General features: G+C 39.8%; 1 protein-coding gene across 7 annotated transcripts in view; it reads right to left on the reverse strand.

Annotated features, from left to right (window-relative positions):
- The window catches only part of PKHD1 (PKHD1 ciliary IPT domain containing fibrocystin/polyductin), a 433016-nt gene that overhangs the window by 412316 nt on the left and 5774 nt on the right, over positions 1-14926 (reverse strand). For 5 of the 7 annotated variants that reach the window (XM_074333066.1, XM_074333063.1, XM_074333065.1 and 2 more), the window contains exons 3-12: positions 14796-14873; positions 14010-14154; positions 11487-11595; positions 10224-10337; positions 7863-7920; positions 4369-4447; positions 3157-3231; positions 2008-2072; positions 1460-1499; positions 534-604 (exon numbers count right to left, since the gene is read on the reverse strand). In XM_074333066.1, coding sequence (XP_074189167.1) covers positions 534-604; positions 1460-1499; positions 2008-2072; positions 3157-3231; positions 4369-4447; positions 7863-7920; positions 10224-10337; positions 11487-11595; positions 14010-14154; positions 14796-14873 — 834 coding nt within the window. The remainder of the gene's footprint in view (positions 1-533; positions 605-1459; positions 1500-2007; positions 2073-3156; positions 3232-4368; positions 4448-7862; positions 7921-10223; positions 10338-11486; positions 11596-14009; positions 14155-14795; positions 14874-14926) is intronic. The other 2 variants (XM_019734773.2, XM_074333064.1) reach the window with 1 other exon arrangement.

The following is a 14926-nucleotide window of genomic DNA, read 5'->3' on the forward strand; positions in this document are numbered from 1 at the left end:
CGAATCGAAGTACTCTTCTTTAGTAGCCAATTTTCTTGTACTGAGTTGAGTTCACAATTTCACGCTAGTTTCCAATGTTCAGCTTTATTTTTTAGTATGGAGGTGTACTCATCAGATAGCAACACAATAGCTTAGTGTCAGTATCAGAAACTCATACATTGTTGAATGAATGAATGCTCAGAGGTGCAATGTTAAAGTAACTGAAAAAAATGTGCTTTTGGATTTTTCAGTGCTACCTCTTTTGTGTTATTTTTCAGAACATAGAACAAGGATGGCTTCCCTTTCTTTTATCCAGTCTATATCCAGAAACTTTGTATAGAAGTCTATGATCAAGCCTTTTTATTAAAACTAAAGCTGATGCTCATACAAGTAACTATTTCTCATGCAAAACCAAAAGGTCATCCATGATTGTAGGGACAGCTTCAAGTGTTAACGGTAACAGAGAAATAGCCAAAAGAAAGGGAAGGAGGGTTCCAACCTTCAGGGAGGTGTGAGGGAAGGAGTGAGTAGTATAAGGTGAAGGGAAATAGTACCTGAGTATGTCTGGTACAGGAAAAGTTCCTGTTTAGCACTGATCCGCCATGCATTCTTATGTACCATTGACCTTCAAAAAAGACAAAATTGTGTTTTAAATGAAAACAGCATCTGAAATTGCACATTTTTAAATTGGCTGCCTGAAAGGAAGATCATGGACCAACCTCTAGTGGACTTTAGTACAGTTTGGACACCAGCTCCCTTTGATGACTAGAGAATAATACTAGGGGGCAAAGTGTGTACTCTGATCTAGAAAATTATTGCATGAGAATAATAATACCTACTTCACAGAGTACAAAAAGCATTAAATGGAACGATGAATGTGAAAGGGCCTGGTATGGAGCTGGCCTATAGTAGGTATTCAACAGATATTAGTTTTCTTCCTTCCTAAATTAAAGAGCAAAGGAAAGAGAGAGAATACATACTTTGACTTGTGTAGCTTTGGGTAACATGTCACCAGCATCACACTGAAATTAATATTAGCTAGAAAATGCACTTTGAAGGAAAACACCAGCCAAATTACATAGTGACAGAATATAAGGTAAGTCATACAGAAAGAAATGTATGTTTCCAAAGCTCTATAAAACTTGCACCCTTTCCTTTTCAAAATTCCTGGAATGGTACAATGTATTTCATAAACCTAGTACCATTTTAAATGTACAGCATTATGAGATTGCTTACGATGCAATTCCCAAAATTCTGTACCATCACCACATTAAAATATGTACACTCTCTCAAGATGAATACATAGAACACAACTGTATTCACTCAAGTAAAAGAAATCAAGTGGTTACACAGGGTTTTATTACTTCATTCTGTTCATGTATGTTTGAAATTGTCTGTTATAAAAGGTTAAAGAAAGTACGAAAAAGGAGAGAGGAATAATATAAGATGAAGATAAATTTGGTTACTCCCAGTTACTTACTTTCCTTTGTTAAATACTGAGAAGCTAACATTCTGGGAGCCTGGAACAGAAAGAAACAGACATCAGTACAAGAACGTGCGTGAAGCACCTCGGCCAGACCATTGCTACCATTAACCCAAGGACTCTAGACATCACCAAGTTACCACCTAAACTTGTAATATCCTTAATGGCGCCCAAAACAAACATCTCCCAGACCTGTACCTGCAGCAATGTTGATTTCCAACAATAAAAGGAGAAATGTAATAGTGTAAGTAAGAGCCCAGCAAGTAAGAGCCCAGGCTTGGGGTTAGATTGAGCGTGAGAAAGCCTGCTCCACTGGTTACCAGCTTCAATTTTATCACCTGTAAAGGGAAAATATTCCACCAACCTCACAGGTTTATTGTGAGGACTAAATTAGCTAATATTTAAGCTGTGTTTTTCAGAGAGTTATCAACAAATGGTAGCTATTATTATCATCCTTTTGAGAACCAATTCTTGAAATAGTTTTTCTCCAGACACAGAGAAAGAAATGGTTGAGATTTTAAAATCACATTCCTTGTCAAACATACCAATATAGCTGCCTTCCACACGGCACTGCAGTGTCCCAAGTCCGTGGTCTTCCTGAATAGCGTAGCTAGGGAAAGAAAAACCAGAGGTAATTATTACCAGACAACTCAGTTCAGAAGCTCTAATTCTTTAACCAGGAAAGTAAAAAATAAAATAAAATACAAATTAGCCAGAGAAAATTGGTGGATACTGAAAGTGCAATGAGCTCACTGGGGCAAATGCTTAGGGTAATACTACCTAGAGTTATCATCAATACATTTGCTACTAGTCAAACATACAGTGTGAGAGACAAAATGTAACTTACTCCTACCCTACAGTTGGTCCTTCCTTTCCAAAATCTGTTTTATGACAAAAATAACAAAATCTTTACCAAAAAAAAAGAAAATCTGTTAGCAAGTGTGAACTCAAAAAGGACAATCCTGAGCCAAACAAACTTAAGACACCAGGAAGCAACCACATTATAGAATTTGGCTCTACTAAATGCTGTTCCTAAAAAGCTAAAACCATAGGTGTAATTCTTGTGTTGGCCTCAAAGGAAGCTTAATCCACGTTGTCCAGAGTGAAGTACAAATCCAACAAAATGTTGGTTATCTGAACTATAAGCAAGTAGACATACATTTTTTTAAATTGTAATGAAAATAAACAAACAAATGTAAAAATTTTAGTCATTCTTTTCTTTAGCTAGTCATTATAGTATCAGGGTTCAGAGCATGAACTCTGGAAGCTGGTCAGTCCACCAGAGTTCAAATCCCAGCTCTGAGACTTGCACTGTATGAGACACTGAGTAAGTAACTTAACTCTCTGTGCCTCAGTTTTCTTATCTGTAAAGTGAGACTAATAAGTGTATGTACCCACAAGATTACTGATTAACTTAAATGTAAAACATTAGAGCAGAGCATGGCCTATAGTAAGCACTTAGTAAGGATTAGCTATTGTTTTCAAGAAAGGTTTCAGAATCCCCTTCAGTTTGAATTTCGAATCAGTTACTCTGTTTTTTCAAGTAAGTCTAAAGATAAAGCAGTCAACAGTTATGGATGATTTATATTAAAAAGTCGGTGTGTGTGTGTGTGTGTGTGTGTGTGTGTGTGTGTGTGTGTTCTATCCAGGTGGAAGAACCTAAATGCATATATGTTAGCAAGAAAGACACTCACCAGTTTCCCATCTGTCTGTTTACAAGAGAGCAAGGAGTGACCCATTTGTCTCCTTGAGCTTCCAAGATCAATGGACTGGATAAAAAAATGGGAACAAAAGATAAGAGAAAATAGTGCAACGCTCCCAGGCAAAACTGAGAGGAAACACTATTATGAAGATTCTCCTCTAGATTTATAGGGCATTACTACAGATGGCTAAAGGCTGTCGTCTAGGAGATGCTGAATCAAATTCTCAGCCTAAACATAGGGGTGTACAACATTGCTTCATGGTCTGTGTTTTCATGCGGCAGAGGAAGCATGTCCTCTTTCCCAAAAAAACCTTCATCATCTCCACATTTCCTATATTGGGTCTACACAAAGTTATAGCAGAGTTTGTTCCCCCTTTCAAAGATGGTATCCCAGATCAATGCTGAGATGGGACCAAGTAGTGAATATGGTATGTTGCCAATGGTGTGCTTGGGGCTTCTACCCGCCACAGAAAAAAATAATTTCCTTTCCAGACAAGCTGACCATTACTTAATGCCAGAAATGTAGATCTGGAGAGTAGTTCCTTCTACTTTATAAATTCTCACTGTAATTGCTTAATACGCTGAATAAACACAGTTGCTTAGAGCTTCCCACAAACATCACCACTTTAGTATTATACTTTCCCTCTTATTCTCCTCTCTCCCTAGCATGGATGATTTATTAATAGGATCACTTAAAAAATATCTCCAGTGAAAAATGTAATGTTGACATCTTAATAATTCCCAGAAAACATTAAAAACTCAATGGCTTTCAGTCCTTCCTCCATACTTCCTCTGATCACACTAATAGAATTTATAAATGCACAAACGTAACAACCAAGAGAGGAAGTTAATGGTCTTTTGGGTTCACACATTGTTTTATAAAGAATTTATTTCATCCTGAGAAACAAAAGGGAGAAGGGTAAGAATCGAAAAAAGAATAGCCACAGATGCAATTATAGTACAATTCACACTGAGCCCAGAGTGACTAGTTGTCAGTAAATAAATGGACAAATTTAATCATCCAGTCACAATTACATTAACAAAGTTTGCTGAAGCCCAGCTCACCAGGGACCATAAACTGCAAAGAGGAAAATAGCAATTCTGTGCCAATTGCTTACAATTTATTGCTATCAAGGAAACTGGTCCCAGGAAGCAATGTAGCATATTTGTAACTAGTCGTGCACAGAAACAAACACACACTTACCTGTCAATGTACTCAGCATCAAAATCAAAGGTTTCTAATCTTCCAGTGATAATCCAGCCATACACATGTATTAGTTTTCCTGTTTTAAAAGATTTTGTTAGATTTACTTAGCTCAAACTCTACATGTATAAAACATATTTCTTTTTGTGCATCTACTCAGTATGGCTAAGCTGGTCACGACTGAGAATATTCACTTTTTTATAAACTGTACAACAGGAAAGGATCATCAAATATGATCCAGTGATTGATATTACACATTAGAAAGGCCAAAAAAAAAAAAAAAGAGAGAGAACATTATTGCAATCATAGACTTAATCATTTAAGTGTGGAGCAGGGAAGGAATAACGGGTCTTCCTCACAGTCTCAGAAGCATGAGGATTTCAAGAGGAGGGGGCCAGTGTCCACACACTGCCCTGTTCTACTCTCTTGGCTGTGTGGGGACCATCCACCCAACACGGCATTGAAGAGAAACATGCCTTGGAGTGCTCCACGCTTCATGACACTTTCCTCTGGATGCTTGCTAGTAAGAACACCTGTGATATGAGGAGACTCACACCACACGCTCTGGTGGGTATTGGGGATACTAAATTTTTTTCTGTATCTCAGAGTACAAAAGATAAATATCACGATTGACTCAAATGGACAGGAACTAAGAAAGCAGTGCATGAGATAGCAGAATTATGGCTTAAGGGATGGGCCATTCATGTCTCATTCATTCAATAAATGTACTCATGTTCAAAGATAGGGCAAATTGGGGATCCACAAACAGTTGGGGTCTGTCTTGCCCACTGATAAATGGATGACTTCCACTGCTGGGGTGCCCACTATGTGTCTTACAGGGATTTCCATTGAGTATTAAGTCTTTTTCCTTAATACTCCCTCCTTTGAGACCATAAGAATGAAGTTACAGGAATCAGCATTCTCCTTTGAGCAAGGTGGACTCTCAGTACTACCCCCACCCCCTCTGCTTATAGGAGTTGGGAAAGAAACCTGAAGTAGCCCCTTCGCAGTAAGAGTTTGGGGGCCCCTAACAGATGCTACATGGGCCGATTTCTTCCACAGTTAAAAAATACCTAAACTCAGTTCTGTGTACCTGCCTGAGACAAGGTTTTAAGCAACCACACCACAGCAAGGGAATGATGTTAAAGTTGACCATACAACCCCACACCTTCCAAATAATTACAGAATACATTACACATAACTGTCTTCAAAATAATTACAGAATTTAACCACCTATGCTGTAATATTTCAGCATCACAAATAATGTTTACAGATGAGAGAGTTGGTGGTTAATAATGTAAAAAGTGGAGGGAAAAGGGCACCTATGGGGTTCCTGAGGCACTGAATTCAGAGGACTTTGAGTTTCTTCATGGCCACACATAAGGCTGTGAAAGAACATTGCCAAGAAGCTGTTCCCGTCACACTGTGCTTGTGTTTTATTAACAGGAAGTGTCTTTCATCTGCAGTCGTTGATGGCTGACATTAAAATAATGGGAACCTTCAAGGAAGTTTTACAGCCACTTCATAGGTGAATGAGTAGAAAGAGAGGGAACCTAATGATTTAAACAAAGGCCATAGAATTGGCAAAACCCTATTGTCTGAAGGTCTCTGCTATTGCTAGCAATAGGCAAAATAATTCTCTTTTACTTTAGGAGAATAAAGAATTGAGGGCTAAATTATCGATTTCCTGAGTTTAATGGACATGATTTCTAGCTTTGACAAACAAAATTTTAGTAACTATTAACAGGTTATAGAAATTAGGAATTCCTGAGGGTTTTTGCTTTGTTTCTAAGAAGAGACAGAGAGAGAGAGAGAGAGAGAGAGAGAGAGAGAGAGAGAGAGAGAGAGAGAGACCGGACCATGGTGCTGAAAAGATTCTGCATCACAGTGGAGAACTGCTAACCACATACAGAAATTCAACTGCTCAAAAACCTCATCTCTCCTGTCCCCACCACCTCCCTCATCTCTGGCTGCTACTCTGGCCGTGCTTCCCAAAGGAAATGAAAGTAATCTTCTAGAAAGTGATTTCAAAGATGCAGTCGTGTAGATCCTGCCTGGAGAGACCGCTCCAACCAGGCCAGTCACCAGTTGTTCCCCCAGAAGGTGGAGGAGATAGTGGGTGGAACTCAAACTCGTGGGAGAAATGGACTTGACGGTCTGGGTGCCAGCTGCCATCCCATTTCACACATCCAAGGGCTGGCTACTCTTTCATCCCTCACCCTAACAAGACTTCTGCCATCGAAACAGGAGCTTTCTGACACCGGGGCAGTAAGGACCCAAATGTCTGCATGTGATTGTCACAGATCCTATCTCTTTATCATAAAACATTATCGTGTCTTGATTATTCAGACAAATGAAAGATACAGATCTGTGAATAACCCGCACTAAGATAAAACCAAATGTATACTCTTTAGGACATCATTTAAATGCACACATACATAATCTGTGACTATATACACATGTACACACAAACACACACACACAAATGTACAAACACTTTGTAATAACTCAGATATTCATTTTGACTTTCTTGAGCAGCCAAGCCATTGAAAACAACTAGGTCAAGTTTATGCACTTAGACACAACCACATATAAAAATTTAGCAACTTGTATCCTCATACTTAGATCACCTGGAAACCCTGAACAAATGAAAAGCCTGAACTAGATGTAGGACTTTGCCAAGAATTAGACAGCAAATGACATCTAATCCTAGCTGTGTCTACAACTTAGTCTTGAGGTGGTGGGCTTAGCAGTTCCTGAACGTCATAGTCTCAATCCTTCCTTTTCTGTAAGTCCCCCAGCTTTCTCTCCTCTGTTATCCTGGCCTATGCATTATATGCGTTAACTCATAAACAAGCCCCCAGGATAAGGATCAGGGTTAACGGTCTGCATGTGCTATCCAACACTGCTCAACACAGGACAAAATGTTGGCATATGGGTTCACTCTGGACTCTGACTCTGTAGGTTCAAATCTCAGCGGTACACTTATTAGCAGTATGACTTTAGGCAAGTTACTTAACCTTTTGGTATCTCATTTCCTCATTTGCAAAATGGGAATAATAAAAGTTCCTCTATAATCAGGTTCTTGTGAGGATATGGTAACAAAATATGTGTAAAAGCTTAGAACAGAACCTGGTTCACAGGAAGTTTTAATAAAGCTTCGCTATTCTGTCGGTGATTATCAAGTTACAAGCAATGATGATTTCTATTACCCCCATTCTAACGCTGCACCTGGTTTGATTTTGCTGGCCTCTTTTTCTTTTTATGTTTGGATTCCTTTTGTTATCAGTGAAGTAACAGAGCAGAAGCACCCAGAGGTGAAACCAAACCGGGTTAAAAATAAACCAGAGGTTGACACTTATTTTCAAAACAGCATCAGAGAAAAAGCTAAATTTTCCCATTTATGGAGACCACCCACCTTGAACAGAAGAGTTTGCAATAAGCTCTGGCAAAGGGATTCATAAATATTCCTATTTTAATAAGAAATTTCTTACCTGGAGCTCCACTTGGTGGATTAACTTGGTAAACAATGGGTGTCTGCGCCCTGGAAAACTGTTTTGAAACTGTTATTACAAGTGAGCGTTTCATTAGAGTATCACAACCACAAACAAAAGAAGGACAAGTCACTGCACACAGAGCATTGAGCTAAGGCAGTAAATGATTACATTTCCTCAAATCGCCTTACATCTATTTCTTTTCATCTTCATAATATTTCTGTGATGCAGAGATGTCCAATATTATTATACCTCTTCCCTAGATAGGTAAAGGAATTTGATCAAGGTCATATAGCGCTCTACCTTGCACCATACTGTCCAAACCTTGGCAAGCTTGTTTCTGTTTGCCCAACTGCCAGACCCACGAACATGCTTTACCAGAAGGAAAGATAGGCAGGCCACGCTTTAAAACACCAACCTTTCAGTTCCATTATTATAACTGAGTATCTTGGGGTCTTGAAGGGTTTTTTTTTTTATTTTTCTAGACAATAATTTGCTTATCTAAATGGAAAGGATTGCAACTTAAATTATCATCAATCCGTATGATGGCAGGGATTAGCAAACAACGAGAAAATTGAAAGTTGAATAGGCACACAAGTGAGGTGCTTAGTGGGAAAATTGAAGATGCCTGTTGGGAGGGAAATGATACAAATAGTTCAAGAAATGGGAAGAAACATTACTCTTCAAGAAGGAGGGAAACTGCACTGATGGAGAAGGGGGATCCTGTGAAAGCCTGGTCATGGCACTCCAAATCATCTGGTGATGCGCCTCCTTCCAGAGCATTTCCTCTGCTAACCATTAATTCCTAAAGTCAGGAACAATGCCTGACTCAGTCACTGTTGTATCCCTGTGCATAGCACGGTGTGTGGAAGACATCCAAATTTTTGTGAACGAATGGAATGGACCAACCTGAGATGACTGATATACTGCCTGGAAGCAGAGGGGAGAATGAGAAAATCCCAGGAATTCTATCTTGCCTATAAGCATGTGGATTAGTCCCAGATTAGTGCATTTCACAGTCAGGGTCAGTGTGAGGAAACCAAGAAGCATAAGAATGGACTGCCCAGGCCAAGGTGTGACCCATGAGCTAAAAACTCCCAGGAAGAGCCCCGGTCCCCACCCCCCTTGCCACCCTCACCCCCAACCTCCTCTAGGTGCCTAGACCACCTCCATTCCCCACAACCTGTGTACTTCCCATTTGCAAAACAAAGACAGCAAATTGTTTTGTTTGGTCTGCTTCTAGCACCCCAGGAGTCCACCTTCCCAGGAAGACTATCACCAAAGAATAACTACGTGGTTACTCAACAGCCCTAATCAGACACTGAGAATCAAAGACATTTCCACAAATCTGACGGCGGCTTGGCAAGTACAGTTTTAAGTATTGATCCACCGGGCTGTTCATTCCGCTGTCAAGCCTAGTTTCCTCCCTTTCTAAGAGAGAGTGTTAGAAAATAGTTCAGAGAAAATATGTACAGTCAGGGGGTCAAAATAAGAATGCTGTGACCTCATCGGTTGGGAGCTGGCTCTGATCTCACCGAAAGATAAAGATTAACGCAATTCCGCACACACCTGCCAAACACATAATCCCGACTGTGACCTCTCAGCGTCCTGCTGCACCCAGGCCTTCAAACCCCCTGGGATGCCTTCATACCATTGTCATTTCCATTGCAACTTTATTATAAGTGCCTCATGAAGTAGAGTAGTTGTTATGGCCTCTTCTCACAGATGTTAGAAACTGAGGCAGATGAAACAACCCAGTCCAAACCAAATAAGGAAACATATCTCTTGATTTCCAACTTGAAATAGAACACCGACTGCTCAGTTTGTAAGCCTTCCACCAGAAGTGTTGGGGGGAGCAGAGCGATTCCTCTACCACTCCCTCCCAGCTCTCAGCACATGGTGGGGCAGGCTCAGTGTTCAACCTCAAAAAAGCCTTCACTTGTGATTCTCTCTGAGCTGACACAACATAAAATAGTACATTCCTAAGAGAAATAAGCCCCTGGTCACCCACCAAGCTAGAGACATGACAAAGTGAAAAATTAATGAGCTTCCAAATCAAGCTTCCTGCATGCTGGTCCTTGAAAGGAAGTCAGGACAGCAGCAGCAAGATGGGAGAGAGGAGAAGCAGCGGATTAGAATGATAAAACCACAGCCACCAGCTGCTTGAGAAACCTTCTGTGAGTTGTTCAAACTTGTCAGTGCTTGAAGCAGGCTCTTTGGAGTGGACTGGGGAGAAGAAATTAATTTTTAATACTCACGATTCCCCAGTCCCAGCCCCAAAACAAAGAGACATACCGTGTTTTATTTAGCTTGCAATGCCTCTCATTAACTGCATCCCCTGGTGATTTTTCATCAACTCACCAAGGTAGTTGAACCACTGAAGAACTTGTTTCCTTTAATGTGCAGTTTTAGGAAGTCTTTCTCTTCTGTCCCCTTGCTCTCCTTTCCATCTTTCATAAGTAGGAAAACTACTGTCTGGTTGAAAGGACATCAAAGCCGAAAGCAGCATGGTGAGTAAGGAGCAAGCTCGGCCACCTCTCTTCTGTTATATTCACTGAGACAGTGTGGAGGGGGTAGTGTGGGTCTTAATAAGAAAGAATGATATTTTTTTTCTGTGTCTATGTGCAGAAGGAAAATTCCAGAAAAGAAGATCCTCTTGGAACATGAAACAAGTTGTTAAATGCAAATTGACAGCAAATTCCAAATTTGGAAAATGAATTGCCTATATAAAATGTGGATCACATTAACGATGAATTTCAAGGATGAAGTCTTGTGCTAAAGAAGCAATAATCAATGACTCAATTGTACTTTTATAAACGGAGGTACCCTTTAAGAAATACAATCAAGTCAAAGGAGCACTGCCAAACCTCTGCCTTTTATGAGAAGCCTAGGACCTACATTTTCAGAGATCATTTTGATGTAAAACTAACCTGAAATGAACAGTAGACTGAACCAAACATAAAATGAAGTCCCAGTATGCATATTGAGTCCATAAAATAAGTCAGGCATTAGACCATAAACTCTCTCTCTCTGCTTCCTTTTAGCTCTGAGTTTAAAGGAGAATTCCACCAGCAAATGCCCTTTCAGTCTGGGCTTGGAAAGCAAAGCAGAAATCAACTGCGAGGCAGAAAGGAAGGTGGAAGTTGGAAGTTGAATCTCTTGAGTCCTTTCACCATGCTGAGACGGTTGCAGCTGTAAAGTGAAACGCTAAGGCACACTGGTCATTTTTGTGGCTCTTCTGTGGGTCTCCGTTTAGGTGACGGTTCAGTCAGATACAGGTTCAAATCCTAGTTCTGATATTTACCACCTGGGCAAATTGTTTATGATATGGGCAAAATCTCTCAGAGCCTCAGGACGCTCATCTATAAAAACAGCATAATAAATAGCTACCCCATAAAATTGTTGTGAGAATTAAATTAATGTTCATAAAGCACAGAGCCCGACTAAGTGCTCAATATTTATCTTTCATTAGTATAGTCCCAGAAACCCCATAACTATCATCCACCTTTCCTCTAACCCTGGCAAAACAGACTCCCTGGCCAATTTATAACTTGCTTGTAGATAAATAACACAAGGACACCTGCAGACCAGGCAAACATACATTCCTCCATCCTTAGAACCTACCTTGAAAGTGCAGCTGTCTTGTGGCCCTGGAATTGCGTTGCCTACCACCTGTCCCCCAGAGTGTACTTCCAGGTAGTACAGACCCTCATATGCTTCAGAGAGCAGAGGCCTGAGGGTAGAAAGTGGAAATCTTAGTGAATCAAAAACTGTGATTTGCCCTGAAGGAAAGCTAGCAGCCCCACTTGACCACTTCAAATTTCCTTCCTGTACCTGTGAAGCAGAACTAGCCAAGGATTCCTATATTTCACTTTACACCTCCCAGATGTATCCGTCCACTAGACTTTAAAGATTCGCTACTTCAGCTAAAGAAGTTATGATTTTTTTAATTGAAAATCTCTAAAATTAAAAAGAAAAATTCTGTCTTACTTCTCAGAAGCATAGGTTCACAGCACTGGAAGAGTTGAAAGGGATGTTGACAGACACTCTAATCTTAGTTTCCATTTAGAAAATGACAGCTCCAGATTAATTAAGAGATTCATGTGTGTGTGTGTGAACACCACAGGTTAAAGACAAAGTGAGGCTTGAATCATGGCTCTTTCTGATAAAAGGCATTGGTTTTACTTGTTGAAAAAAAAAAATCTTGACTTCATAACCACCGAGCAGCTTATAAACACTTCATATAATAATCAAGAGAATCCTAGACCGTCTCTCCTCTTCTCATAAATATCACAGGGATAGCTTTGCCTTTTCGAGGCTGACTTCATGTTGATTTTTGTAAGAGGGGGAATATGATGAACAAAGAGTTGGAGTTAAGTGCCTTCCCTCCAAACCTTTTCACCAAATCTTTAGTACGGCCTTAAATATTTAAACCTGCACTGTCCAGTGTGCGCCTCACTAGCCATGTGTGGTTACTAAGCACTTGAAATGTGGCTAGTCCCAACGAAGATGTGCTATAAGTGTAAACTACACACTGGACTTTAAAGACTTAGTGCAGAAAGGATATAGAGTATCTCATTCATAATTTATATATTGGCTATGTATGAATTCTGAGTGTTGAGATAAATACATTATTGAAATTAGTTTTACTTGTTTCTTTTGACTTTTTAATGTGGCTACCAGAAAATTTTAAATTTTGTTTGTGTCTCACATTACGTATTGATTGGGCAGTGCCAATATAGATACTACAATGCCTGTTTTGGTGAAAGCAGGTATGTCTGTCTATGATAATGGATATGACAATATTTCATTGGTGGTAAATTGTACATTTTTTCACATGTAAATGTTAATTGAACTTGATATTCATTTTCTGATGAATGAGTACATTTAAGAGGGCAGTATTTCTGTAAAAATATGATATAAAATTAATGATGTATTTTAAAATCATTAGTATGATGAGATTGAAGATGTGGAACTTGTAAATCTTCAGTGTTTTGACTCATTTCATAGCAAGTTCTTGCAGGAACTCTATGCCCAAATATACCATAAAACCTAAGGAAAACATAAAACCCAGTTTTAAAACCAACAGCAGTGCTATAAGGAAGTACAGTTCAACAGACATCTATAGAGCACCTTCAACTTGCAAGGTATTGTGCTAAACACCATAAGTACTACAAGGGTGGAGTTAAACACCTCCCCTGTCCTCACTTAATTCTGTAAGGATGAGTGTCACAAGTGGGCAACTAACATAGTGTCATGAGAAACAGGGGTGAGGAAACAGGGCCATTGAGGTTACACATGTTATGCCTTTGTTAAATTACAAAAAGCTCTCCCCATAAGATGAATTGCACACACACACCACACACACACACACTTCCTCAAAGCTGTTGTAAGTACTGTCTGGATTTCAGCCCTGACTTGTCCCCCTTTCAAAGAAGGGAAAGATTATACTCAGTTGGATGTTCGGAGAGGAGGTGGAATTTGCAATATGATTGGTTAGGATTTCAATAGGCAGAGATGGAAGAGGGGAGCTGTCCTGAAAGAGGGAAGAAAAAAATGAAAGGAAGTGACAATGTTTTTTGTCTTAACCAATGATCTACTTTTATGGCATCTCTAAGACACGAGTAGAGAAAGAATGAACTAGTGTAAACTTCATACGCCAACAAAAACTTGATCAGAACGGTAGATTACCTGGAATGCCATTCAAATCATATCAAACTCAGCAAACACACCTAAGACTAAAGCAAATTTCCATTTTAACTAGTTTTGGGTTTATGAACAATCATTACAATTATGCCTATTGCGAAATATGGGTTCTTTAGGTGGCAAAATGGCACCATTTATTGACATATTAATAGCTCTAGAACGCCTTGCAAAAAATTTAAAAAATAAAAAAACCCTGGAAATACAATCTAGCCCCTCCTTATAAATATTTCAAAATTCTCAAAATTCTTCATCATATTCTCATCCTCTCTTAAGCCCTAGGGCCCTGGTAGGGACATGCAAGAAGCATATTCACATGGAACATTTAAAACAACTATAGCTAATAATTGCAGTCACAGCAGGACTTGCTCTCATTTGCCCCCCAAAACTGAGATAAGCAAAGCACTTGTCCTGTCTGGTCTTCTCATTCCCACACAGGTGTACCTGGTCCTGCACCTCACCACCGGCAAATCCAAGAAGACAGGGGAGATGTCACAGGGGATGCTCGGCAAGGCAAGCACAGCCACATTCACCAGGTGTATTTCCAGCTGTGAGCCATTGGCAGGATAAAGGAGACCGGACTCCAAACCTAAATCCAAGGAAAAGGGGAATCTCAGGGGCAACAGATTTGTCACACACACACAGAGAATATAAAAACACGGCCACATGGGGGCAATGTGAGACATTGAGTTTGCCTAAGGATTAAATTCATTCTCCTCATTTGCAAAGGAGACTGCTATGTAAAGGAGTGTTCTCAGTTATGAGTTTATGAAACCATTTTCTCTCTTCAAGTCCATCCACTTAAATCCAGGAAAGAACAGTTCAATCCCCAAAGTTATTCTTTACCATGATGGATATGGATACACTAAGCCATGGTTTAGAAGTTCCCATGTACTGAATTACCTACAAGAAAGATAACCAAGATGGGGGGGGGACATATTGCCAAGTACTATTCTAAGCACCTCCATATCTCACTTAGGGTTCCTAGAGTCCCATCCTACAGCCTTGGATAAGAAAGTGGACACAGCATATAATGGCATGATGTGCTCTGCTTCTGCAACATTAACAAGTGAACATCTGGAAACACAGAAGTTGGTCAGTTGGCCCATCTCCCTTCAGGTCCTCGTTTACACCTGTCCTCAGACAAGGAAGAAAACCAAAGACTCACATTCTTTAGGATTTTTTAGATCAATAAATAAGAAACTTGTATTTGGTAAAACACAGACCTACCCTCAAAGATGAGTGTGATCCACGTTCCCCCTGCAAGGCTACCTTCTTCAGGTTCAATGTGGCAACTCAAGCAAGACACTGGAAATAAGTGAGAAAAACACTGGTTTTGAGGGTCAGATTCGACCCACCAG

This window comes from Rhinolophus sinicus, linkage group LG05 (genome assembly GCF_036562045.2).
Source record: "Rhinolophus sinicus isolate RSC01 linkage group LG05, ASM3656204v1, whole genome shotgun sequence".
Taxonomy (NCBI): Eukaryota; Metazoa; Chordata; class Mammalia; order Chiroptera; family Rhinolophidae; genus Rhinolophus; species Rhinolophus sinicus.